General features: G+C 44.1%; 1 protein-coding gene across 1 annotated transcript in view; it reads left to right on the top strand.

Annotated features, from left to right (window-relative positions):
- The first annotated feature begins 984 nt into the window (after window positions 1-984).
- WIF1 (WNT inhibitory factor 1) overlaps window positions 985-24739 on the top strand; it is a 41750-nt gene continuing 17995 nt past the window's right edge. The window contains exons 1-3 of the mRNA XM_042872956.1: window positions 985-1117; window positions 1204-1343; window positions 24033-24141. Of these exons, the coding sequence (XP_042728890.1) occupies window positions 985-1117; window positions 1204-1343; window positions 24033-24141 (382 nt within the window). The remainder of the gene's footprint in view (window positions 1118-1203; window positions 1344-24032; window positions 24142-24739) is intronic.

Raw genomic sequence — 24739 nt, 5'->3', positions numbered from 1 at the left:
GGGGATAGAACTGGGTGGGCTTTAAGGTCCCTTCTAACCCAAGCCATTCTGTGATTCTATGAATCACTGTCAGCACTCAATGTCCTTTGCCATTTCTAAGGTACAAACTTCCTCACTTCTGCTCTTCTGCTAGCTGACAATGCGCTTCATCAAAGGACGTTATTGTGCCGCCGCAAGGAAGGGCAGCGGCAAGAGCATCGGGGGGCCGCGTAGAAGCGGCTCGGAGGGGGATGGCGGCCGCCAGGGGGCAGCCTCGTCCCGGGAGCCGCCGGGAGCCGGGAGCGGTCACTGGGGCGAGCAGGGCGGTGGAGCACGGGAGTAGTTTTGCAATCCGGAGCGGTGCCCTATTCTCCTGTGTGCAAGTTTGTGTAGTATGTACGCGTGCTGGAAAAGGCTGCCCAGAGAGGTTGTGGATTCCCACTTTCCTCGGTGTTCAAGGCCAGGTTGGATGGGGCCCTGGGTAGCCTGGTCTAGTATTAAATGTGAAGGTTGGTGGCCCTGCATGTGGCGGGTAGTTGCATATTCATGATCCTTGAGGTCCCTTCCAACCCGGGTCATTCTGTGATTCCGGCATACTGCGATGCGTGCACGCCTTAGGGAAATGTGTGTGTTTCTCGTGTGCTGAGCCGCGGGTCCTGTTAGCAGCTCAGCTAAAATAAAATAAAATAGAACAGAAGTAAGGACTCGGCCGCAATCGTTTCCACACGTGTGAGCTGGCGCGGCTCCTGCCGGAGCGCCACGCGGGGATACTCGGGTTCATTCAGAATTTATCCATCCCGGCTGGCTTCAGCATTGAGAAAACAAGCAAACAAACAAACAGAAAACTTTCTTAGGAAAGAATACAGACGGAGCGCTCCCGCGGGCGAGGTCCCCGCCCCGCCCCGCCCGTCCCCGCCCTCCCGCGGGTGGTGGCGCGCAGCGGCAGAGGCGGCGGAGCGGCGAGGGCCGGGGCCGGGAGCGGGGCGGCAGCGGCGGGCGCGGAGCATGGCCGCGGCGGGGCGGCTGTGTGCGGCGCTGCTGTGCGGGGCGCTCAGCCTGTGCGGGGTGCGGGCCGCGGCGCGGCAGCCCGACACGCTCTACCTGTGGATCGACGCGCAGCAAGCCCGAGTCCTCATCGGTAAGCGGGCGAGAGGGAGGAAAGAAGGGCGGTGGGGCTCCCGCAGCCGTGCCAGCGTCGCGCATCGCATCCTCTGCCCTCCGCAGGCTTCGAGGAGGACATCCTGATCGTGTCCGAGGGGAAGATGGCCCCGTTCACTCACGACTTCAGGAAAGCACAGCAGAGGATGCCGGCCATCCCCGTCGGCATCCACGCCATGAACTTCAGCTGGCAAGCTACCGGACGGGTAGGTGCGGGCGAGAGCACCTCCGGCGAAGAGCCCGGGGCCGGGCGGTGCGGCCCGACGGGGCGCTGCGAAGGGGGAACGGCCTCGGAGCGGCTGTACCCGCGGGGCGGGTGTGGGCACCTTCCGTAGGCGTGCGGGCGCTCAGCGCGGGCCGTCCGCCGCTCTCCGCTCGCTCACGGTGTGCACCGAGCCGGGGGTGCCGGTAAGTAGAGGTAACCCTCAACGTGCCGGTTTTCGTCGCGAAACTGTGTGCTTAGAGCCACGCATCTGCGTGCGGATTCTTTTGTTGAAAAAGCGAGGGGCGCGCGGTGTGTTTGCATGAGCGCACGCAGGTAGCTGGGCTGCTGGCAGCCTTCGTGTAAAGCTGGAATGTGAGCCTAGGTTAGCACGGGTACAGAAAATCTCATGGGTAAAATGATTGTTTTTTACAAGGCTGGACACTGATGCTGTATTTTATTACATACCATGTATTAGAGCTGGGTAAAGATAAAACTGTGTGTATCTTCAAACAGTCAGTGACACCTGAACGTGCAATTCAGCCTATGGCAGCTTCACCAACATGGCTGTGTTTCTGGCTGTGTGAAAGAACCCCTCCTGGTGACGGACCTGCTTGGCTCTGCCGTGCTGTGTGAGGCCGTTGGGGTTTGGTTGTCAGTTCTGGAAGTGCTTCACCCCATGTTGTAGAAAAGGAGGGGACCACGGAGTGGCATCATTGAGGCTGAGGGAATTGCTTGAAGTTGTAGGAGCTCCGTCTGGCTATGCAGAAAGAACAAGTTTGCACCCCAGGGTCTGAGATTTACATCACAGAAATAATCTGTGCATTTCAGGATTATGTTTCCCGCTCTGTATTTTTCTCAGTCACGAGAAAAATACCTCTTTTTGGGAAGGAGGTTGAGATGTGAGCATGACACCATTCCTCCTTTCCCTCCCCTCACTCTGTTCCCTATTGGGTCACCTGCAGACAGCCTGGGAGGGAGAGACATGGCTCTGCCCTTACTGCAAAGGGATGTGGGCTGAGAGAGTGCAGGGATGTGTTCTCCTTCTGCAGCCCGTGGGGAGAAACCTCTTTGAGCTGTGGCAAAGCTGATCAACCAGCCCTCCTTCTCTCTGCTGAATTAAGGTGTTCACATGGGAACAAAGATAGTTAGCAAGCAAACGTGTACATGGTTAAAGTAACATCACTGACAACTCCATTCCTACAACAGCATGATGTCTTGTGGATATTTATGGATCTCAGAAATGTTAAAATTGAGAGACTTTGCATTGCAGAGTTTATAATCCCATTTTTACAAGTCCATTTGTGTGTATACTCACTACAAACTTTTGCACTCCGGTCCTATGGCTGTGGGTGTTTAAACACCTCTGCAGGTGAAGAGCAGGATTTCAGACTGAGCTAGGAAAGGAGCTCCAGCCTGCGAGTGTTTGAGGAGTTGGGTTAGAAAGGATGGACTTCACGCCCCAGAGAAATCACCTATTTTTGGCAGCACAAACCTGTTGGATTTTGCAGTCTCTTAGACACATTCAAGTACAGTTGCCTGTTACCTGCAGTTCTCCTGATCCTCCGTGAAAAGCAGATCATCATTGTCCCCGTGCCGCCTGAACCTGTACCTGATGAGAAGGGACAATAGAAAACATGAGTGTTTTTGCAGCCCATAGGGCAAAACCATTCATCAGCATGCCAGTTCTATGCATCTTAGTTGGAAAGTGCCCACAGCAGTCTTGCAAGTAGAACAGGATAGCAATTCCTTGTGGCAAAAAGAATATAATTTCTCCAGAATTTCCAGTATTTAGTAAAAAGAAGAAATGAGACTGTAGGTGCTGACAGGTTTTATTTCTGTGTTGTTTAGTGTTTAAGTATAAAGGTACTGAGATGTTCCCCAGCATTCAGGAAAGTGCCACCTTACCCTGGTGGAACACTTCTGTCTGGGATCTGGGAGAGGATGGGAGAAAGAGAAGACAAGGTGAGAGGGCAGGAAGAGAAAGGAAAAGCAAAAGTAGAAGTAGTCTTTGACAGAATAAAGACATACAAGGTACCAAAGTACTACACTGCTTCCTGTAAAGCAGCCATTACCTGGCGTACATTTATTTTCTATTTGGTAGAACTGAAACCCTTTCTTCTGAGAGTCATGTATCTTGTGTCCTACTGACCTCTCAGTGCCATGGGAGATTTGAAGATATCTCTTTAGGGCTCCACGGCTTTTGGGGCTGGCAACAGTAGGTTACTCCAAAAGTAATGCCTCCTATTAAATTCTATGGAAATTACAACAAGTACAAAGAGCACAATAATGCTATTTGATAGAGCAAATTCTCAGCTTTGGAACATTGTTTTTCAGCATAGTCACCACCATTAGCTGTGCATTTTTGCCAGAGATGAGCAAGAGACTGCATGCCACGCTTGTAAAAATCGGCAGTGCTCCACTGTGGCTGTAGTCACTGCTGAAATGCACTGCCCACTGCTTCACTGTGTGCACATCCACTGCTTGGTCTCCATGAACGTTCAGCAAATGTCAGTGAATGTCAGTGAGTGCCATTTTTTTCTGCACGGAAGAGTTCAGTGACACACCTTTGTTTCATCCACATTTCCATGTCAGACACCACTGTGTCAGAGTGCCCCTCTGCTGCCATCTGTCACACAGCAACAACATGTAACGGGATATTGGTGGGAAGGTTCAGCCTCTACTGACATACCACCAACATCCACCTCTGATATAATGGGCCAACATAACAAAATAGACATTTCTTTCAGAGTAGCCCTTGTATGCACTATGTCCTCTATCAATAGCCAGAGCCCTGTTGGGTCTGCAGATAGCAGACTTCTGAGTGCATATAGGAATCACAGAATGGCTTCAGTTAGAAGGAACCTTAAAGCCCACCCACTTCCAACCCCTTGCCATGGTCACTGTTGCCACCCACCAGCTCAGGCTGCCCAGAGCCCCATCCAACCTGTCCTCGTACACCACCAGGGATGGGGCATCCACAGCTTCTCTGTGCAGCCTGTGTCAGTGCCTCACTGCCCTCACAGTGATGAAAAAAAGCAATTATGTCTATGCCATGACCCAGTTCCCAGCTCTAATACCAACAATGCAGGGGCAGGTGGGTGGCAGCCAGCAGTGGCTGCTCCATCTGTGTGGGGCTGAACCCCTCCTGCCTCGTGTCCCTGCCTGCACCTGTGCAAAGCAGGTGTAAATGTCCTGTGGGCAGGTTGCACTGTCCTGCTCCTGGGGTAAATAGCAGTGTAAATTGTAGGTTGGTAAATAATCCAACCCAGAGAGCGACAGTACTCCTCTGTCTTGCACTGCTGTATATGTCCATATTCCAGTTCAGAAACATATGCTGAATGTAACATGTTCAGGGCTGGATTCTGTACGCTGAAGTGGAAAACCTGTATTATAAAGAGTTCAAGCTGTTTTCATTAGAAAATGTTTATCAAAGTAAATCATCAGTTGCCTTTAGTTCTTAGTTCATTAGTCCTAATTAAATATTAGGTGATATTAGGGAGAAATAAGCCAACAAACAAGCAGAATGTGTCTCCAGATGCTGAATCCCTGTTTTTTCTGGTGAAGTCAAGATAAGCTGCAGGTTATGAGGAGCCAAGAATACCATAGAATGGGTTCGTTACCTTCTTACGCATTTTGTGTTTTCACATGTGAACTACGTGGTGCTGGATGCATGCTTCTTGTGGTGGGGCAGCAGTGGTCCTGCCCTCAGAGAGGAGGTATGCATGTGTCCACAAGGGATTGAGTGCCAAAGAAATGCTTTCAGCCTGGGAGCACCTCTGGCCAACAAAGCACAGACAACAAGAGATAAGGGGAACCTGTCCCTGTGGGAAAGGCTGGGTCACTTTTGAGCAAAAAGTTACTGATAGCAATGAGCAAAGTGAAGAGATGCCCACCTCTTAGGGAGGGATGATAGATATCATCAGTATCTCTCAGGAGACCTCATTGTGGCCTTCCAGTACTTGGAGGGAGCATATGAACAGGAGAGGGAACAGCTGTTTATGAGGGTGGATAGTGATAGGACAAGAGAAAATGGTTTTAAACTAAGACAGGGGAGGTTTAGTTTGGATATTAGGAGGAAGTTTTTCATCCAGAGGGTGGTGGTGAGGCACTGGAACAGGTTGCCCAAGGAGGTTGTGGATGCCCCATCCCTGGAGGCATTCAAGGCCAGGCTGGATGTGGCTCTGGGCAGCCTGGTCTGGTGGTTGGTGACCCTGCACACAGCAGGGGGTTGAAACTCAATGATCATTGTGGTCCTTTTCAACCCAGGCCATTCTATGATTCTATGAGTATATTCTTCAGCATTTCTGTATTTTGAAGTGGAGCGCAGGAAAGTTAGGAAATTCCAGCTCTTGAAGGCCAGGGCTGGTCTCAGCAATATGATCATCAACTCCAAGTGGCTCCATGGCATCTCTGAAATTACCTTATTTTACTGAGTCACAGCCTGACCATGAAGATCAGATGGAACCCCAACAATGCCAGGAGTTTTTTTTCCCTGTCCTAAGGAAAGCTAATAAACCGCAGATTCTAAGGCAGCAGTGTTACAAAACTTTGCTTCCTTCAAATATTATTATTTGCTTGGTAAACGAAAAGAAAACAAAGAATGGTGGATTTCAAAACATACATTTCTTCAAAGGAAGCTTTTTTCAGAGTGACTGCCAAACTTTTCATAAAAATCTTATTCATACCCACTGATTCCAGTGATCCTTTTCAGCTTAGAAAATGTGTAATACTCACAATTCATTTATTTTCCTAATAAAAGTAGGGCTGTTCTGGAAATTGGGTCAAAGCAATCATGTAAACCTGCACTCCTGGGACTTACAGTAGTACCTTCACTGCGGTTTCATGTCACCAAACAGAGGAAATACTTTGTTTTCTGACCTCTGTACTAAAATTCCAATGTGGAATGTGAAGATGTTTACACACTGTGAGCATGATTTTCAGACAGGGGGCTCACGTACCGAGTGCAACGCTCCAAACCTTTAATATTTAGATTCTGTTCAGCTGTGGTATTTTGCATCTCAGTGTTGTAGACATGCCACCAGGGATCAAAGTAATGCTGTAGAGATCCCACTTCACTTAGCAAAGCAGGCATGTGCCAGCCATCTGTTGTATCTGTTGATAGAAAACAGCAGGAACGTTTCTCAGAGTTTTGCCAAGAAGTAAAAGGGGAATTTATTGCTCAGCAGAGATGAGTTACAAGGCACCTTGTCGTGTAAGTGACATCTGGTTTCCATAGTAATTTACATGCTATATGTGTAAACTACACAATTATTCTCTTTACGCAGCAGTCTAGTGCTGTGTTAAATAAACCATTCTTCAAGATTTTCATTGTTTGTCCTTTCTATAAATATTCTGCTATATTTTTAACAAAAAGCTGAAGAAATAAATTTTTTTCACTACTTTTACAGTAGTTGTTGCAACGTACAACATAACAGTTGAAAGGCACTGGAACTAACAGGACACCCCAAGCTGCAAGGCTATAGTTGTGAAGTGGTTCGAATTTGTCTCCCCACGTTACTAACATCTTTTTGGAAATTGTGTTTTCTGATCCACCCAAGGAGTCTTCTCTTACATTCTGCATACTTGTTTTATACTTTTTGAAGAAACATTTTAGTTTTTAGACTATGTGAACATTCCTCACAAAATGATACCACAAAGGCAACATCAAGATCAGCTTCCTCATGTTTTCTGGCTGATACTGCTCTCTCCTGGGTCATTCATTCATCACAGTCTTACAGAATGAACACAACGTGGAGTGGATGTTATCCACAATGTGATGACTAAGTTAATTTTTAAAAGGTTGTGTTTTGGGAAGTGGATGTCCAAAGCCATCCATCCTGTGGCTGGAAATATGGAAAGGAATACAGGAAGAACCTTCAGCGTGGAAACTGGAGGCAGGTTTAGGTGTAGGGTTTTGTACCTACCGTACTGTGGCTTGTCTGGGAGGAGATGGACATGGAAACAAACGACCTGTGCAACTTTGTATGTGCTATGTGAAACATTGCTTTTCTTTTTGCTTTGAATGCAGTAATCTGTCCGAAGTGTCTCAAAGGCTTCCCAGTGCCCACCTGAGGTGTCCCAAACACAGTCTTTTGTTTTACAGATCTCTCCATTCCTCTGCCTCTTTTTCTTTCCCTTCTCTGAATCTTCCCTAGTCAGATTTCTGTATCACCTTCATTTTTTTGAGGAAGGCTTCTCAGACTTAAATTCAGTATTCATGTCGTGAGCACGCTAGGCTTGTAAAAGCATAGTAATGTTTACCATTTTGTTTTCTAGAGCATTCCTAAAAGATGCTCATAGTCCATTTCCCCTTTTGACCATACTGCCAAGGAATCAGCCATGATCATCAGGGCATTCCTTCCTGAGTAATACTAGTAGTTGATTTAAAATACCTCATTATGTTTCGCATTTTCTTTCCCTCTGTGTGTCACTTCTTATTTATCAACACTGATTCTCACCTATGATCCTACCAACCTGCCATTGGATATCAAAATAACCTCTTCACAGACGGCTTTAGCTGTTGAGCTGCCTAATATTAGGAAACTTTGCCAACTCATAATAAATCCCCTGTTCTACAATTGTTATCAGTAATTTGAACAGTGCAGCTTTCTTGAAAATGCCTTAGTCAACTCTTTTCACTACAAGTGCTGATGACTCACGAAGCATTTCTAGAACTGGACGGCTGTCACCAGTTACAAACCCACCAGTGGACCTCCTTATCTCGTGATACGTTCTGGGGGCTTTGGTCTGAGACACTGTAAGCACTCTAGAAACTCAGCTGGGCACCACCGACCAGGTCATCTTTATCTACTTGGTGAGCTCTGACAGGTGCCTGAAAATGCTTTGCTGTGTCTTCTCTGGATGTCGCTTTTAGCTCTGTGTCTGCTTTCCTTCAGGAAGGATTTCAGACTTAGCTTTCCAAGTCCTCATTGGAGCATTATGCAGAAATTGGCATGATTCCTGCCACGTTCCTCTGATACCAAGGCTGGTTGAGTAAGTTTTATCCCCACAGCTGGGATTTCTGCAGTATGGTATTGAGTACCTCAAAACCCTTTGGATACACTATCAGGTTCATGCATTTGGTTACTATTCCCCTCCTTCTCCCTTAACACCAAGAAGCGTCAGTTTGAAACATCTCCTTAAGCTTCATAAAGCAAAGCTCTGATGTAGCAATTTACCACGCTTTTATTCATAAATATATATGCAGAACATTTATTCGGCTTTTTTTTGTGCTTTCCTGTCTTTTTCTACACGTTTTCCACTCACTTGACAGCTGCCTGCTCTGAAGAATTTAATGAAAAATGTACTAACATTTTGACAACTTTCAAGAAAATCTACCACAAATCATTATTTATCTTGTTGCAGCTTTACATTTAGCTTGCCGAGTTTTGTTCTTTCTTTATCTCCTTTTTTTTCTTTTCGTTTTCATCTGCTTTCTAAAACATGATATTTTGCTTATGTTTTATTTTGCTGTTAAACCATATGAGTTTTCTGTTTAGTTCTTTGTTTGTTTGTTTCCTTTTTAAGGTTCAGGGAACTGTAACTGTTTATTTGCGGCCAAACTCCTTACTGCATCATAATGCAACCCAAACGTAGTGGAAAATTCAGTCACCCAAAATGCACAGTGAAGAACAACAGCAATGTCAGTTGCACTGAAATTCTTGTTCTTTCCATAACAAAACATACAGTGTTCTTTGTAGTGAATGATGTGTATAAAGTTCAGTAGCTGTATGGGGATATGGGAAGATAGTTTTATTGGTATTTCTGTTGTGTAAATAGTTTTTTTGTTTGTTTGTTTGTTTTTAATTGAAAGGTAGTTGAAGAAACACAAAATCAGTCGTATTTTGGAAAAGCTGCTGAGTATGTGGTAAAGTTCACATTTTTTCCCTGCTGTTTGGTTGACAGAGACTGACATTGGTTATAATAAACTGTGATTGCAATAAAATGCATGTAATACTGTAATGAAAGACTGGATCTTCTCATATAAAATGTTGTTCAGACCTATGCCCAAAAAGCATCTGGTCTATCTGTAACAATTTGAGCTGAGCCAATTGTGTAGAGCAGTTTCAGAGAGCGTGCATGCATTGAGGTCAGAGCATTTTCCCCATAGGTGGTATCCTGGCAGCTGGTCTGTGTGAACTGGCAGTCCTATAGGCATCTGGCTGTGACACTGGCCCTACAGATCTCTAATGAGAGCCTTTGGAGTGTAGAAGAACCTGCAGAAGATTAACTTCTTTCTTTATGCTTTTGTGAGAAGAGCTAAAATAGACAAAACCAGACGAGCCTTCAAAATTCTGTCAGGCATCCATACTTTGTGCCCCTCTGCTGGACTCCCTCCAGTACATCCATGCCTGTCTTTTACTGGATAGACCAGACTGGGACCCAGTGCTCCAGAAGCATCTCATCAAGACAGGACAGAGGAGAAGAATCACCCCCCAGCTTGCTGGCAGTGTTCTTCCTAATGCAGCCCAGGAGGTGTTGGCCTTCTTTGCCACACTGATATGTTGTTGGCTCGTGGTCATCTTGGTGTCCATCAGCACCCCCATCTCCTTCTACCATCTGTTTTGTAACTGGGGAGCCCCCAGTGCCTACTGATGCATGGGGTTGTTCCTCCTCTCATGCATTTTCTGTACTTTTACTGGATGAACTTCAGAAGGTTCCTGTCAGCCCATTTCTGCAGCCTGGTGAGATCTCTCTGAATGGAACACAATTCTCCAGTGTACCCTCCTGGTTATGTATCACCTGCAGACTTGCCGAGGACATACTCTGTCACAACATCCTGGTTACTAATGAAGATGCTAAACAGTGTGAGAACTGGTGTGAACCTCTGAGGTATACCACTACTGACTGGTCTCCAGTTGAACTTTACGTTGTTAATCACAGCCCATCAAAATCTAGGCAAAGAGCAGCCCCCCTCACCATCCACTTAACATCAGTTCCACTTTCTCACTTTTTTTCTGTGAAGGCTTTGGAAGAAACTGTTTTGAAAGTCTTCCTAAAGTCAAGATAAACTTCTCTCACTGTTAACACAAAACAATCTGGGCTCTATCACAAATCCGAGACTGGCTTGTACAATCACAGCAGCAAACCAAAGTCTGACTCAGCAAATTGTTATAAATGTAGCAAAGACAGTAATCCTGTTGTATGGTGGCACTGAGAAGCCTTTATGGGTCTGTGATACCTGAAATCTACCATAGTATTTGCTCATTCAAAGTCCATCCATAGGAGACCATTCAGCTGTACAGAAATGCTGAGGAGGAGTTGGCCTGACAAGTCTGTCTGACTTGGAGAAGAGAAACTTGTGGGATAGAAATGCCTTAGTAAAGGCTTACAGAGATTTGAGATGGATTTGTTTCAACCAAACAAGAAAAACCCTGATTTATTTTTTTTTTTCCCCACCTATGTATGAAAGTGTGCTTTGTTTTGTAACCAGCCGATGGAATCCAGCTTCTTTGCCATACAAGGAGAAGTAGGCAATTACCTTCCAGCCGCTCCAGTACTTGCTGCCATCACTGCCAACTACCTCCATCAATAACTTGGAGACCAAACATTGCTTTCAGAACTGGTCCCACAAATCCTCTGAAGTTACCCCTTAGTCTGGGTAAACAGCTAGCAAAACCCAACTGATGCTAAGGGAAATAAATATGCCTGACATCAAACCTGGCGATCTCTCAGCTGCAGGTTTTGGCCCAGCACCAGGGAAAACAAATTTCCCAAACAGCAGCTCACTAATGAGAAGACCTGTCACCAGCTCTGGGCACCCAAGCAGAGATCCCAGTAGCAGAGCAGCAGAGGCAGCCCTTGCAATGACGGCTGCTATGGAGAGGCAGCAGATCTTAGGCCATCCTGGCCATCAGAACCAGTTCAGGGCTATCAATGCTGCCATAACAAACGTGTTTTTTTTTTCCTAAGAGCATGAGGAAGGCACGGTGAGATCACAACCTTTTGATGAGCAGGAGGAGATAGGCTCTACCAAAATATTATTTACTCACTCTGAACTTGTAAATGTGTGAATATTGATATAGTCAATGGGAATTTGAGACTAAAAACCACATAGGCAAATAATCACCTCCACTGAGCAGCTTCAGCACAACTACCACCTTCAGTCTGTTCCTTTAAACTTCAGTAAACACTGCTTTCATTTTTCCAGGTTTGAGCCTTAGCCAGTTCTCTTTCTTGCAGAGATTCTGGGAAATAAATTGAATTGCTGAAATACAGTCCATGGAGTGAGCAGGTTGAACCAAATTTATTTTTTCCCTATGAAGTCACACATACATTGAGTACAATGCAGTACAACAACAGCTCCATGTCTGAGAGACTCAAGGCAGGGACCCCTGTCTTCAGGGACAACAGACCTCTGGCATCTGTCCTAGAGGAGGGGGAGGCAAAATGCAGATATCTGGGCCTGTAGTCACAAGCAAGAGATGACATTCACAGCCGTACTGAGTGCTAGGAAATACTTCACTTAGCTGGACACATTGATCATTATCTTGGTTGGTTTTTAAAATGTATTTATTTTGTGTATTCTTTTTTCTCTTTTCTTTCATCTTTGCACTGGAAAATCTATTCAGATTGAATCGACCAAATGAGATTTCTGTATTGACAAGGGAGCACAGCTGAAAGTATATGGCCCAACGCATTACTATGACCCAGTGCATTTCTCCCATACAGCTGCAATGTGCTGGCAGTGGGTATGGGTGGAAATGCTCACACTGTCCCTCTCCAGGCAGAAACCAGAGGCCCATCAGGAGCCACCACAGCTTTGCTCTTTAACTCAATGTAACAACTGCCTTCTTTTAATGGGACAAAATCTGCACGTTACTCTGCCCACTGATAAGAGCTCAGGTTTGGGTCATGCCAATGTGCATATTCTCTTTACTTAAAGGGCCCTTTTAAACTGTGCTGTCAAACATTTGCAGTCAGGTGAACTTTATCGTTTGCATAGTCGGTGCCATGCTGCTGCTGTTCCTGTGATTTGCTTGTAGAGGAATTGAGACCTCACAGTGGAGTTGCAATGTTTAAAACATTTCTAAGTATTTAACTTGCTTATGTAAGAGCTTTATTCATCCAAAAGTGAGGTTTTCTCATCCTGTAAAGCATAATTAATTAGTGTAAGTTCATTCAGTTAGGTTAATGGGAAAATATTTAACGAGATGAGGAATCCTAGAGTTTGCTGGCTGAGTACACAGTTACCTGGAGGCATAGAGCCTGAAGCTCTGCAAGTTCTCATGAAATCTGTTTCCCTACCTCTCCTCATCCCCAGCAGCTCCAAAAGAAATTTCTGTCTCTGGCTTTTTAATTGTTCCCTGTTGCTGTCCACAAGGACACAGTAACTGCAGAAAGGTCTTTCTTTCCTTCTTGGCTTAGAGCAGGGATGGGGTATACCCAGTCAAAGCCCCAGGCCAGTAGGCTCATGAGCAGTGGGAAGCAGAAAGTGAGATTTGTGAATGATAGGGACAACCATTACCCTTCTGTGAAAGTGGTAGGACACATTCACAGGACATTTTATTTTAAATGCACAAGTACTACTGTGATGATAGTCAAGCAGCAAAGAGATGTTTAGGTGAAGCTTGCTTTCATCTCTTATTACAGACACAAAGATAAGCTGGAAAGATCAAGTAATGTTGTGCCTACATTAGTTCCTATGGAAAAATCCAAGTGACGCTTCTGGTAAGCACAAGATGAGCTGCTGACACTCAATGCATAGAAAATATTTGAAGACATTCCTTTGTAAAAGGAAAAAGCCTTGGATTAAAGTGTGTATGAACTACCCATTGAAAACCCAGTTATTGACTAAACATGTCTTTCAGTATAACATGGAAAATGCGCCTTCTTTTGAAGTGCATTGCTCACGTGTTGTCTTTTAAAGTATACTAATAGCCTACAAATAATTTAGCCTTTTCCCATGAACAGGTTTCTACTGATTTAAAAATCTGCTTGTGGAAATGAGGATGGGTATTTGCATATGATCAGTGTGGTTCGGGTTTGAGAGTTTTCTTCCATATACAGTTCCCTAAAAACCTCTCTGACAACTCTTGTGGGTCAGCAAACTGTGGCATTCCCCTTTCTGCCACCTCTAACTCATAGCCCCTCTGTCAGCTAGGCACAACTGAAAGGTACAGCAGCAAGCTCTTAAATTAAGGCAGTTGGCCCTTATGGACAAACATATTTCCCCCAGATCTCTGTGTATCCTGGACTGTACAGCTCACAGCTGCACGCCTTGCTGCGCGTCAGCATCCTGATGTCCCCGGCTGACGGAATGAGCCACATTTCCAAAGGCTGCCCAGCCTTTGCCGGCAGATCCGCATGAGGGAGCCTCTATGCTGCGCGCACCGCCCGAGGCTCTGTGCCGACGCAGCACCATCTTCAGCTGAGAGAGATTACAGCCTGTGCCATCATGAAAGCCTCTGGTTCAGCACACCTGGCAGCTGACATACCCTCGTGATCACCTGGTCCAGCATGGACCACTCTGTTCCACTCTGTTCTCCAACAACCCAATCTGTTTGTCACTTTGCTGAGGGGTGTGCTGTGTTCCACACAGAGTACAGCTCCAAGACCACGTTTTGGGAACACCTTTGGAATCTAGTGCTGCTACTCCAAAGAACCCTGTTAATAAGCACTGCCTTAAATTTAGATAAACGTGAGTCAACTCGAACTGTTCCCAGTGTACAACCTCAGTGAACAGCAACAAGTTCATATTTCTGAAGGCAGAATCATATGCATGGATTGTTCATGTTTTTGTTGTACCTCAATACCTCTGGGAATGTGCATGTCTTTTTTGTGCATGTTCTGTTGATTTCAGCACTGGATTGGAGAAACCTTCTAGCTCATGGTTCTCAGCTTTGATTCTCTCACTTTCTAGGATTAAGAAATCTGAGTTTTGATAAGAACATTTGATAAGGGAACATTTTGCCTCCCTTCCAGCATGGTTCCACTGTGGTTTCAGCCATGCCATCAGCTGACAACTTTTTTCTTCCCATCCCATCCCATCCCATCCCATCCCATCCCATCCCATCCCATCCCATCCCATCTTATCCCATGCCATCCCATCCCATCCTATCCCATGCCATGCCATGCCATGCCATGCCATGCCATGCCATCCCGTCCCATCCCATCCCATCCCAACCCATTCTTCTCATGCCAGCACAAATGTGGCTACTCAGGAAGGAAGTTGGTCTGGCTGAAGACTAACCTTACAAAAAGTAGTGATTGATTGTCACCTTGTCCATCTTGGGCAGCTCAGCCAACGGTCAAATGTGAGGTGGGCAGGGCCACAGCAGCATAGTACAGATTTGGAGAACAGACCTCACAGCTCAACAGCATTTGCAGCACATTGTTCTACCCTGGTGTTCCTGAAAGCACTTGGACCACACTCAGCCCAGAGCCTCCCACTTCATTCAGTCAATTAAGGCTGTCCGGATGGATCTGGAGAGCCTCCAACAGCCTCTGACTCTGGCAGAAGTGATGGTCTGTCAGCATATCAGGGAGCAACAAAAGTTACTGAGTGACAAAAAGGACAGTTTGCCTCAGCCTGCAGCAGCAGACCAGATTCACCATAACTGTCTGCCAAGGAATGAGCTGCAGCTCTCAATCTCAAGGAAACTCTTCAATCCCAGATGCAGGGAGTTACCTCAAAGCAAAGTACAGATTTCTGATGCCACTGAATTCCCTTTGGTTTTTCAGCTGAACTGTCCCAATAGCTTTTTCTCTAACAAAAAACAGGGCTGGGGCCTCTGCAAAGCGTTCTTCCAGTGAGCTCCCAGCTGCTGGCCCTCGCTGTCAGGATTTATGCTGCGTTTATAGGTCACGTCATTCAGAGTGAGAACACCTAGTAGGATGTTGCTTTCACAAAATGAACATCATGTGCTTTGGAGTAGGGATCATTCCTTCAAGTTTATGTGAAGGGTTTGTCCAGGAGCTCAACTTCATTCCAACTGATATCACTCCTCCCAGTTTTTTTGTATTCCTAAGTGAAGGACTGCCCTGATCATGGCAGCCCCGCCTTCAGCTGGGAGCTGTACAGACACAGACTCTGCCTATGTAATAGTTGTAAAGACAGAAAAGTTGTGTGCAGAAATGTTCTGCTCCTGACCAGAAACTGGGGTAAGGCAATACTTCCCTGCCTTATGGTGAAGTTAAGCTCATCTTGCATTGATGAACTCCAAGTGTGATTATAGAGGCTGTAACTATATGAGGGCCTGTGTGGTAACTGGAAATATTACACTAATGTATGTCCACAGACTGAGGTCTTATCTCAATAAGCAAATCATTTTCATCTCAGGTACACAGCAAATGGATGTCAGGGGAAAATTCTTCACAGAGAGTGGTAAGGTGCTTGGCACAGACAGCCCAGCAAGGTTGTGGATGCTCCATCCCTGGAGGTGTTCAAGACCAGATTGGATGGGGCCCTAGGCAGCCTGGTCTGGTACCAGATCTGGAGGTTGGTGGCCCTGCCTGAGGCAGGGGGTTGGAACGTGATGATCGTTGGGGTCCCTTCCAACCCAAGCCATTCTGTGATCCTATGAAACACACGTGGGATTTCATTTGTTTGTTTTTCATATATTGATCATTTAAATATTTAACTTAGTTCCTTGATGGTAGTATCTAGAATTTCCTTTGGCGAATAAGAGCAAACTGAATATTCACAAAGAGGCATTTAAAACCCATGCCGAAGACATTAAAAGCGGAGTGCCAGGGGAGTATTTCTAACAAGAAGTCTGAAAAGAGCTGTTTTTTTTTTTTTTTCAAAACATATTCACTCTAACTTTTACACACTTGCTTGGAATACAAGCGAAGGCCATTATCTACTGAGCAGTCAACGAAGAAAGCCTCACTTACAGAGGTGCTGAAAGCTTCATTTCTCTGAGACTTATGCAAGTGGAAGCATCACCCCTGAGACCTTGGAAGGACTCCAGTCTGACAGAAGCTGCTGTGAGATTTCATAATTTTCAAGACAGATCATTGCTTATGTTTTGGAAAGAGATACTTACGATACAGGAGTGCCAGTTAAAGCCAAGACTGAAACACATGGACTCAATAAAGGTCCAATTACGTGACCTTTGCTGTTTGCCACGCTTTTAACTTGTGTAAGTTATTGATTACACTTTCATGAGATCATAATCAGAAGATTGTTCTTTGGTAATGGTGTGCCAGAGGAGCTTTATCCTCCACTTCAAAGCTGTCCTGGGAGGCTTAAGAACAAAGAGTTGGGAGTTTGAAGCCTGGCCAGAATGAATCTGTGTGCATTATCCATGTTTACCACTGTGCAAGGGGTGGATTAGCCTATTCTCCAACTGTGAACTTTCTCTCATCACATCGGGTGAGCCACCATCTCTAAGGTTTACATTTGTGCTTTTAGAAAAGATTCTGTTTAATTAAATGTAGCATTTGCTCAGATCTCCATCAAAACTAGTCTAAATTGTTACTTGTTAGTGCAATCATTTCCCTAATTGTTGAGGTTTTATTGAAATTATTTTACATTATCTGAAAGGAATGAGGCTAATTTATTAGTTACAAATAAATCTATCTAGAGTTTGAAACTGCAAACTCTCTGTAATCTATGTAGAAATGCAGCCCCAGGACCAGCCAGCCCAAGTTCTCATTTCTCTTTCAAGCTGTGGGGGGGAAGAAAATAACCTCACAGTTTATTCTCAGTGTAGATAGTGCTGTGCAGATGTGTCACAGGTTTAAACAGCAGGCTTGTATAGATAACATGTACAGATATATATATATATATGTGCTTCACTTTTTTTTTCCTCAAAGGAGCAGCAAAAATCTCCTAATTCCCCCCTTTTTCATTAGCACTAGGAAATTGGCATTTTGAATATCTCTGGTCATAAAATCCCTTATAGGTACAGCACTGATCTTTTGCCTGGTGACTAAAGAATGAATTAGCCCTTATTATGCCAAAGGAAGAAATAACTTTTCATAAGAAGAATTATTACAGATTCTCTGGATTCTGGAGCAAAGTGTGTCCTCAAACATTTGAACATGATGCAGGGTTATGCATCGTTTTTTAAATCTGAGCTCTAATTACTAATTCTTCTTTCTGTGCACTGCTAGCTTCTCTCCCCCAGTGAAGAGAGATTTTATTTTCATCCATAAGATATGGTAGGAAACAATTTGAAGGGCATATGTATGCATTCCAGCCTGGTTCATGCTGCTCATTCCTTGCTAAAGACTTTCAAGATGCAGTTAGCTGTACATATTTATCAAAACCACAGCCTTTGTCTCTTTTAATTGTTTAGAAAGTAAGTAGAGAAGCAGGAGTAAGATGTGTTATGGGAAACCTATTAAAAGAGAAAACCAAAGATGTTCTCATTTGCTTCTGAGTAAAGCAAGATGGAGGAGGAGTAAGACCTGATCTTCCTGCATTGAATAGCTGTCAGTGACTTTGTTTTTTAAGAACTACATTCTACATGCCTTTGCAGCAGCTTACTTGTACTTACCTGGGAATTGCTTGGAATTGAATCTGTTTGTCCACGTGCTGCTTTCTGAGATGCCAGCCCTAGGGAGCATGACCCTGCACTCCAAGCCTCAGCCCCTTGCTGATCCTGCATCAGTGGGTTGGCTCCCACCTGCACCAATGCTGTATTTCATTAGCAGACTAGCAATGGGTTGACAGACAGAAATATGATTGGGTGGTCCTGGACTCAGTGATCCTTGTGGGGCCCTTCAACTCAGAATATCCTATTCTATGATTCTGGGATGGGAGTAATTGCCATTTCTTTGGCAACGTGTCTCAGGCAGCCTGCTTTTGCTACATGATAAGATGAGTTTCAAAGTTAATGACCTCCTGAGGTATTTGGGCTTTTTCTTTTTCACTGGTGTCCCTCTAGAAGCCCACCCTTTCTACCAAGTCAAATTCCAGTCTCAGGTGGGTTTTCAATGAGCTCTTCACATGCTAGAGAACTTCCAGAGCTCAGAGTGTAACAAGAGGAAGTATCAGCTCAGAATGACCAAGTACTCTTCCGTTTTCCATATCATCCAAAGACTAGACAACTGCCAGAAGCCTAATTGCTAAACATAATCTCAATCTGTTACTTTGTTGCCTCACTTCATATTACTTCACTTTGAAGAAATTCTTGCCTCATTTTTTGGAGGACCGGCTAATACGTTTTGCAAAGATTTCTGTCAATCTCTTCTGTACAGAGTAATCTTGAAACCCCATGATGCCATCTTCCAAACTTTGGAGCTCCTTTTGGTAATGATCAGGTAACATTTATTTCCCAGCTTTCTAAATCATCCTATTGAAGGGTCTGATCTGCCATCCACAATGATGTGCCACAGAAGACATTAAGCACCAGTTAAATATTCCATGGACAAAATCGGAGAGGTTTTAGAATCATAGTATAACAGAGGTTGGAAAAGACCTCTAAGATCATCTGGTCTAACTGTCTATCTACCACCAGTATTGACCACTAAACCATGTCCCTAAGTACTGCATCTACCCTTTCCTTAAACAGCTTCAGTGATGGTGACTCCACTAATTTTGAACCATTCTTCTTACGAAATATAAAACCATTACAACCACAAGTGATTGTTGTTACAAGTTGCATGTAGGGGTTCACTCCATGGTTAAAAAAGTCTTTGTCCTCATGCACAGACTTTCCTCAGTCGTCCAGTTTTATTAACATGAATAAAGACAGTGTAAGAGACTCTGCAGAGCTGTGCATTTCAGTACATCAGTGTGTAATTAACACTGTAACACACTGTACTTTTCTTTGAGATATTTCATCGAATTCTAATTTGGGTACTTCTTTAGAAAAACAAAGCCATCTCTATTTTTCCTTTTGTGTGTGTGTGTATCTCTCTTTTTGTTAATCCTACTGCTTCAGTTCCACCTTCCAGGAGGGGACAAGCAGGTAAAGTCAAGCTGCCTCCTCTGGCAGAAAAACAAAACCTTGTAAGCAGACAGTTTATTTGCTGTCTAAGGAGGATCATTATGTTGTTCATTACAGCAGTGTCTAGACTGCACTGCAATAACAAAATGTGCTGCTGACATACTCATAACTGTGGCCAAACTCCTTCAATAGCCCCATATGCACAGTACAGCTAGAGCCTCTTCTCGGCTGAAATTCATCTCATTTGCTTCATGTTTCATCTTGGAACACAGAAGATACACTTCTCTGACCTAATGCAGTTACTATCTTGGAGATGCAATGGTCCATGCTGTAAACACCTAGCAAACTCATACATTGCCTCACTTTGTTATTTTATATATGGCATACGCAGCTGTGAGCATCTGCTATGTATAATGCATGCTAGAATCTTCTAAGATGTGCATAGTCAGAAATATCTATGGATCAGGGATAAGAAGGAACTTCTTTTGATGAGTTTCTTCTCTGAAATGAAGAAAATAGTCATTAGGGCATGTTTGCAATTTAATTGACAGCAGAATGGAATGCCAGCAACAATCTCTTTAAAATAATGAGAAGGAAGTATGGTTCATTTCTTACCTCTACTTGCAAAGCTAACACACCTTTTATTTTCTTTGTTTGAAAGGCTGCAGATTTCATTAGGTTCTTGAGCTGAGACATACAGCAGTTTAAGCTACTCTGCTTCACTTTAATGTATAACCATTACTTCTAATCCTCCAGCTTTCATGTAAAATGAAGAAAACATAAAGCACATTCCTGCAAATGCTTTGATTAAATATGAAACAAAAACAAAGTAGGCACAACATGGCATTTAAGTGATGAGAAAATTATAATGCAGTAGATCTTGCCCTGAAGAAATGAGTTCTGTAGGAATTTAAAGTGTAAAACCAAAGTGCCGACAGATGTTCACTACAATACTTGTTAGAGGGCTTCATTATTTTTATTACCTTTTAGATTCCTCTGATTTAAAGAAAGCGTCCACTGAAAGTCCATAAAAGTTAATCCTGACTTTGGAATTATTTGCCTAAAATGAAATTTCCTCCCTTTGCTGAGGGTTTTGCCCACATGGGGAGTGGTTGTGGGGTGGCCATGTGGGGCTCCTGCTTCTGGAGGCACCAAGTCACCAGACGGCACACGTAGGGTCTGCAGAGCACTTCCCTCCCTTTCTAAGGGTCCCCATACAAAGTGTTCACACATAGGGAAGAAGTATACTTCTTCGGGTGCATGCTGAAGCCAAAATCTCTTCCACTCGTGTCAAAGATCAACCCTTTATTGGAAACCCAGTTTCCTCTATCACCTCTTTTAACCATTTCTTTATGGTTTAGCCTCAGTACCCGATTTTGTCCCTCAAATGCCAGACAGTACATAGACAGGCTTCAGACACAAAGTCACGAGAATGTTTCTATGAAGGAAAACAGATTCTAGATTGTGGTTCTTTTCCCATTATCTCTCAGCAATATCCAAGGGAGTTTTGTTTGCACTACCAGGTCACTCACAATGACCGCTAACAGTATGAATTGTGGTAGTCACTATGCAGTACCCAAATGTTCAGATTTTAATTGCACAGGCCTATCTCTTCAATTAAACATCATGATTAAATTTCATGCTATGCTGAAGCATGGTAAATATTTACTGAGGATGTGTTGTTTGCTTTTCAGTCATGCTGATTAATGCAGGTTAATTGGCAATCAACTCAAATTACACCAGGACAATACTGGAGACTGGATATGGAGATTGTGTCAAGACAGATTGCTTCCAAACTGGTAGGATTTATGGCAGACAAACCTCAGATTGACAGATTTGAGGAGCTGAACTACTCTCCTTCATTGTGCAGCCTCTCTAGACTGATTTTGTGTAGTATTTTTTAACTTAAAATTTGACCAAACTAGTCCAGCAAATGTGATTTGCAAATGCACTCTGTAGCACATGGTTTCATAACTTCAAAATCGTGCTAGCTGGGTCTACTTGCACTGTTCCGTAATTTTTTTGATAACACCATGCCAAGAAGGTCAGATTTTGTAAACTAAGCAGATGCACAGAAAGAGCAGGTATGCTTCCCTAATTCAGACTGGTTTTCCTACTGAGAAGCCCATTGCTTGTGCAACATCTCTTCCCATCTTTTTAGTGTGTGAGCAGGACTTACCTCCTGCCTTGGGCGTTAATCTCTGCTGCACCTCTGTCCTGGTTAGAAGAATTCCTTCCTTGAAAAGCAGTAATGGTTGTGACTCATGGCACAATTGGTTGCCTTTCCCACTCCTAACTTTCTTTTTGTCTTTGTCCTTAGGCATCATTTAATTACAGAAAATAAAATTCCAGTCCATTCTTTACACATCAGGGCTTTGGCTCACAAATTGACCTGCTACAGCAGCGTGGCTAGAATGAAAATATGGGAACGGAGCTATTTGGTTTAGTTACCAGTTGTTGTTTACTAGAATAGTAAGAACATAATGTTTTAATATCCCAGCCCATTATGACCTGGTTTAGATACAACCAAACATCAAAGCTAACCAATGAGAAACAGACAGTGCAGCATTGACTCAGTCACTGTAGTATTCCATAGATGTGTGGAGACATATAATTATTTTTCTGAACCGAAGTTTTATTTGAAAACAAAAATGTTCACAATCTAAGACTTTATGGCTTGTTTTCATATTTTGGCATGGTGTATTGTATTGGAAAAAAATTCTTTAATTAAAAGCAGCCTTTTGAATGACTTCAATTTTCATCTCCTATTTTACTGCTTCTCTCCATGTCCCGTCTCCCTCCCACATATGCTTCATGTGTTTAAGCCACCCTCAACAACTTCCACGGCTTCCTTCTCTGCTGTTGTTTGGTGAAGCCTCCTCTGAGGCTTCCATGCCTACATAATAACCTTTGGGCAGAGCACAGCCCCACAAGCTGGGGTCACTTTGCTGTCTCCACAGAGTAAGTGGACGTGCTGCCAGGCCTGATGAGGAATTCCACAACAACCTTTCTATCCATTTTTGGAAAGCCTTGCTGGTGGCACCAGGAGCTATAGGGCTCTGGTCTCTCACGTGCTGTTAGAGCTTCTGCTCAAGTTAGTACTGAATCACAGAAAGGCTCAGGCTGATCTGAAATGAGATCTTGAGACCAAGCAGCCTGTCCTCCTGCTCAAGCTGCCTAGAGCAGGATACCCAGGACCAGATCAGTTGGGTTTCAGATATCTCCACAGAGAGTCTCTACAGCCTGTCTGAGAAACACATGACAGTGTTCAATCACCCTAAGGTAACACAAAGTGTTTCCTGATGTTCAAATGAGCCCATTGCCTGCTGTCCCATCACTGAGCACCACTGAGAAGAACCTGCTTCCATCTGTACTGCTATGGATGGATTAGATCCACCTGATATTTCTCCTCCCCAGGCTGAATGGTCCCAGATCTCTCAGCCTCTTCCATACATCAGGTGTCCAGACCCTTAATTATCTTTGGGGCTGTTCACTGGTCTCATGACAGTAAGACAGGAAAACTGGTTATGAGAGAAAAATTACAATCTTCTAGCTAAGGACATTGACTGCCATCTCACAGACATAAACTAACCGCCATTTATTAGCTCAAAGTTCTCATAGAACTTTAGCTTTAATCTCTCTTTGCAATTGTAGCTAAAAAGCAGGCTTAACAATACCATATGCTGTCAATGAGTTGCTGTATGAGAATGTATTTTTACCTCTGCCCATTCTAAGGCCTCAACTGCTTTTCTGAGAGCAGCAGATAAAATTACCTTTCCATGTTTCAGGGTAAATGAGAAACCAGACTTTAGGGAAATGGTTCATTTCCTCTTGCTCAGTGCACCTGCAGCTGTACCTTAGGAGTGCCCATGTCCATTAACAGCAGTGGCTTGCTGAGATGCATGTATCTCAGATGTACGTGGTGTGTGCATCTATGTATGCTGCAGGCACATGGCATTAGACAAGAGGATTCCCACTTTGCATCAAATATGAAGAAATGCTGAGCAGATGACTCAACAGAGAGGCTGAGCTTCCATGGAAGGAAGTGGCAAGGGCTACAATTTGTTCAATTGCACAGGTGCGTATAGGTAGTAATATGAAGGTGGTGGGAAGTAGCTTTCCATCATGCCAACACCTTTTGGGGATAGCCAAAAGAAATCACGTATGTTAGGTTTAATATTGAGTGACACACAGCCTGCTCTGTGGGAGAGATCTCAGCTCCACCCCTGGAACAACTCAAAGAGCTGAGACTGAACCAGGCAGTGTTGTAGCTGTAAGCAACGTGTGTGTCCCAGCATGGCACTCCTGTAACATTGCATTCATCGCTGTTCCCCCAGAGCAATGCACTGTGCTGTGCAGATCCTCAAAAGGCAAGTTTGGATATTCTCACGCCACAGTCGCATCATGCTTGTGGACGTGTCCTTTAAGGTGTGTTCATGGTGCAGGCAAATTTTCCAGGCTCACCAGTCAGTTCTGCCCAGAAAAGCAGCTATAAAAATTAGTTCACTGTTCATAATTTTTTTTCATGGTCAGATAAAAAGTGTAGGCTGTAAAAAACATATTCTCTATATAACCTCAGTTCACTGTATGCATGGGTTTTTTTCTTCCTATTACACAAATATGGTGTTTACTGTATGGTCACCTACAATTCCTGAAATAAGAAGAAATTATCCCAAAATTATGCTTTGGTAAGTAAGTGATCAGGGAAGTAATGGAAATTAATCCAGTGAATGGCATAATAAAAAGCAGTAATTTTTTGCTGTAGCTTATACTAGTTTGCTTACATTACAGTTGCTTACATGAATGCAGTTAAAATACATAGCAATCTCTGATGTATTTTGTCATAGGCTGAGTACTTCTACGAATTCCTGTCCTTGCGCTCTTTGGATAAAGGCATCATGGCTGATCCAACTGTAAATATACCTCTGCTTGGAATGGTTCCTCATAAACCATCAGGTTTGTGCTGTTAATGTTAAATTGAGTTTCTTTGCAAAACATCCCACATCCAGCAAAGTCTATATGTCTTGAATTGCAGTTTTGAACCTTATCACTAAAGAAATGCTTGCATGGCACTTAACACTGAATGGTTTGTGAGTGCTTTGCCTGACAAGAGCAGTGTATTTTGTCTGAGCCAAGTCACATGAAGCTTTTATCTGTAGAGAAATCAGCAGAAAATTGTGCAGAATTGTTGCATAACATTCATGTACACAAAACTGTATTATTGGTTAAGTTGTGCAACTATTGGAGAACAACATCTTTGATTGCCGTAAGGAATAGTTATCCAATTATTCTGTTTCTCAGAGGCTTCAGTTTGCAGGAATTTTACTTTAAGTTGGCGTCAGCTGCTGTTTTCAGGCATTCAGGCTCAAAAACACAAGCTCTGGTTTAGGATCTTATCGTTTACTGTTTTCCCCTGGCTGTGCACTCTCAGCTATCCACTGCAGCTTACAGCTCTCCTCCCCTCCCCTCTCCTCCCCTCTCCTCCCCTCTCCTCTCCTCTCCTCCCCTCTCCTCTCCTCTCCTCTCCTCTCCTCTCCTCTCCTCTCCTCTCCTC

Source organism: Lagopus leucura, unplaced genomic scaffold (assembly GCF_019238085.1).
Source record: "Lagopus leucura isolate 7727_CA_CO unplaced genomic scaffold, USGS_WTPT01 Super-Scaffold_100008, whole genome shotgun sequence".
Classification (NCBI taxonomy): domain Eukaryota; kingdom Metazoa; phylum Chordata; class Aves; order Galliformes; family Phasianidae; genus Lagopus; species Lagopus leucura.
The sequence above is the reverse complement of the archived record's forward strand: the minus strand, read 5'-3'. Positions and strand labels throughout refer to the sequence as shown.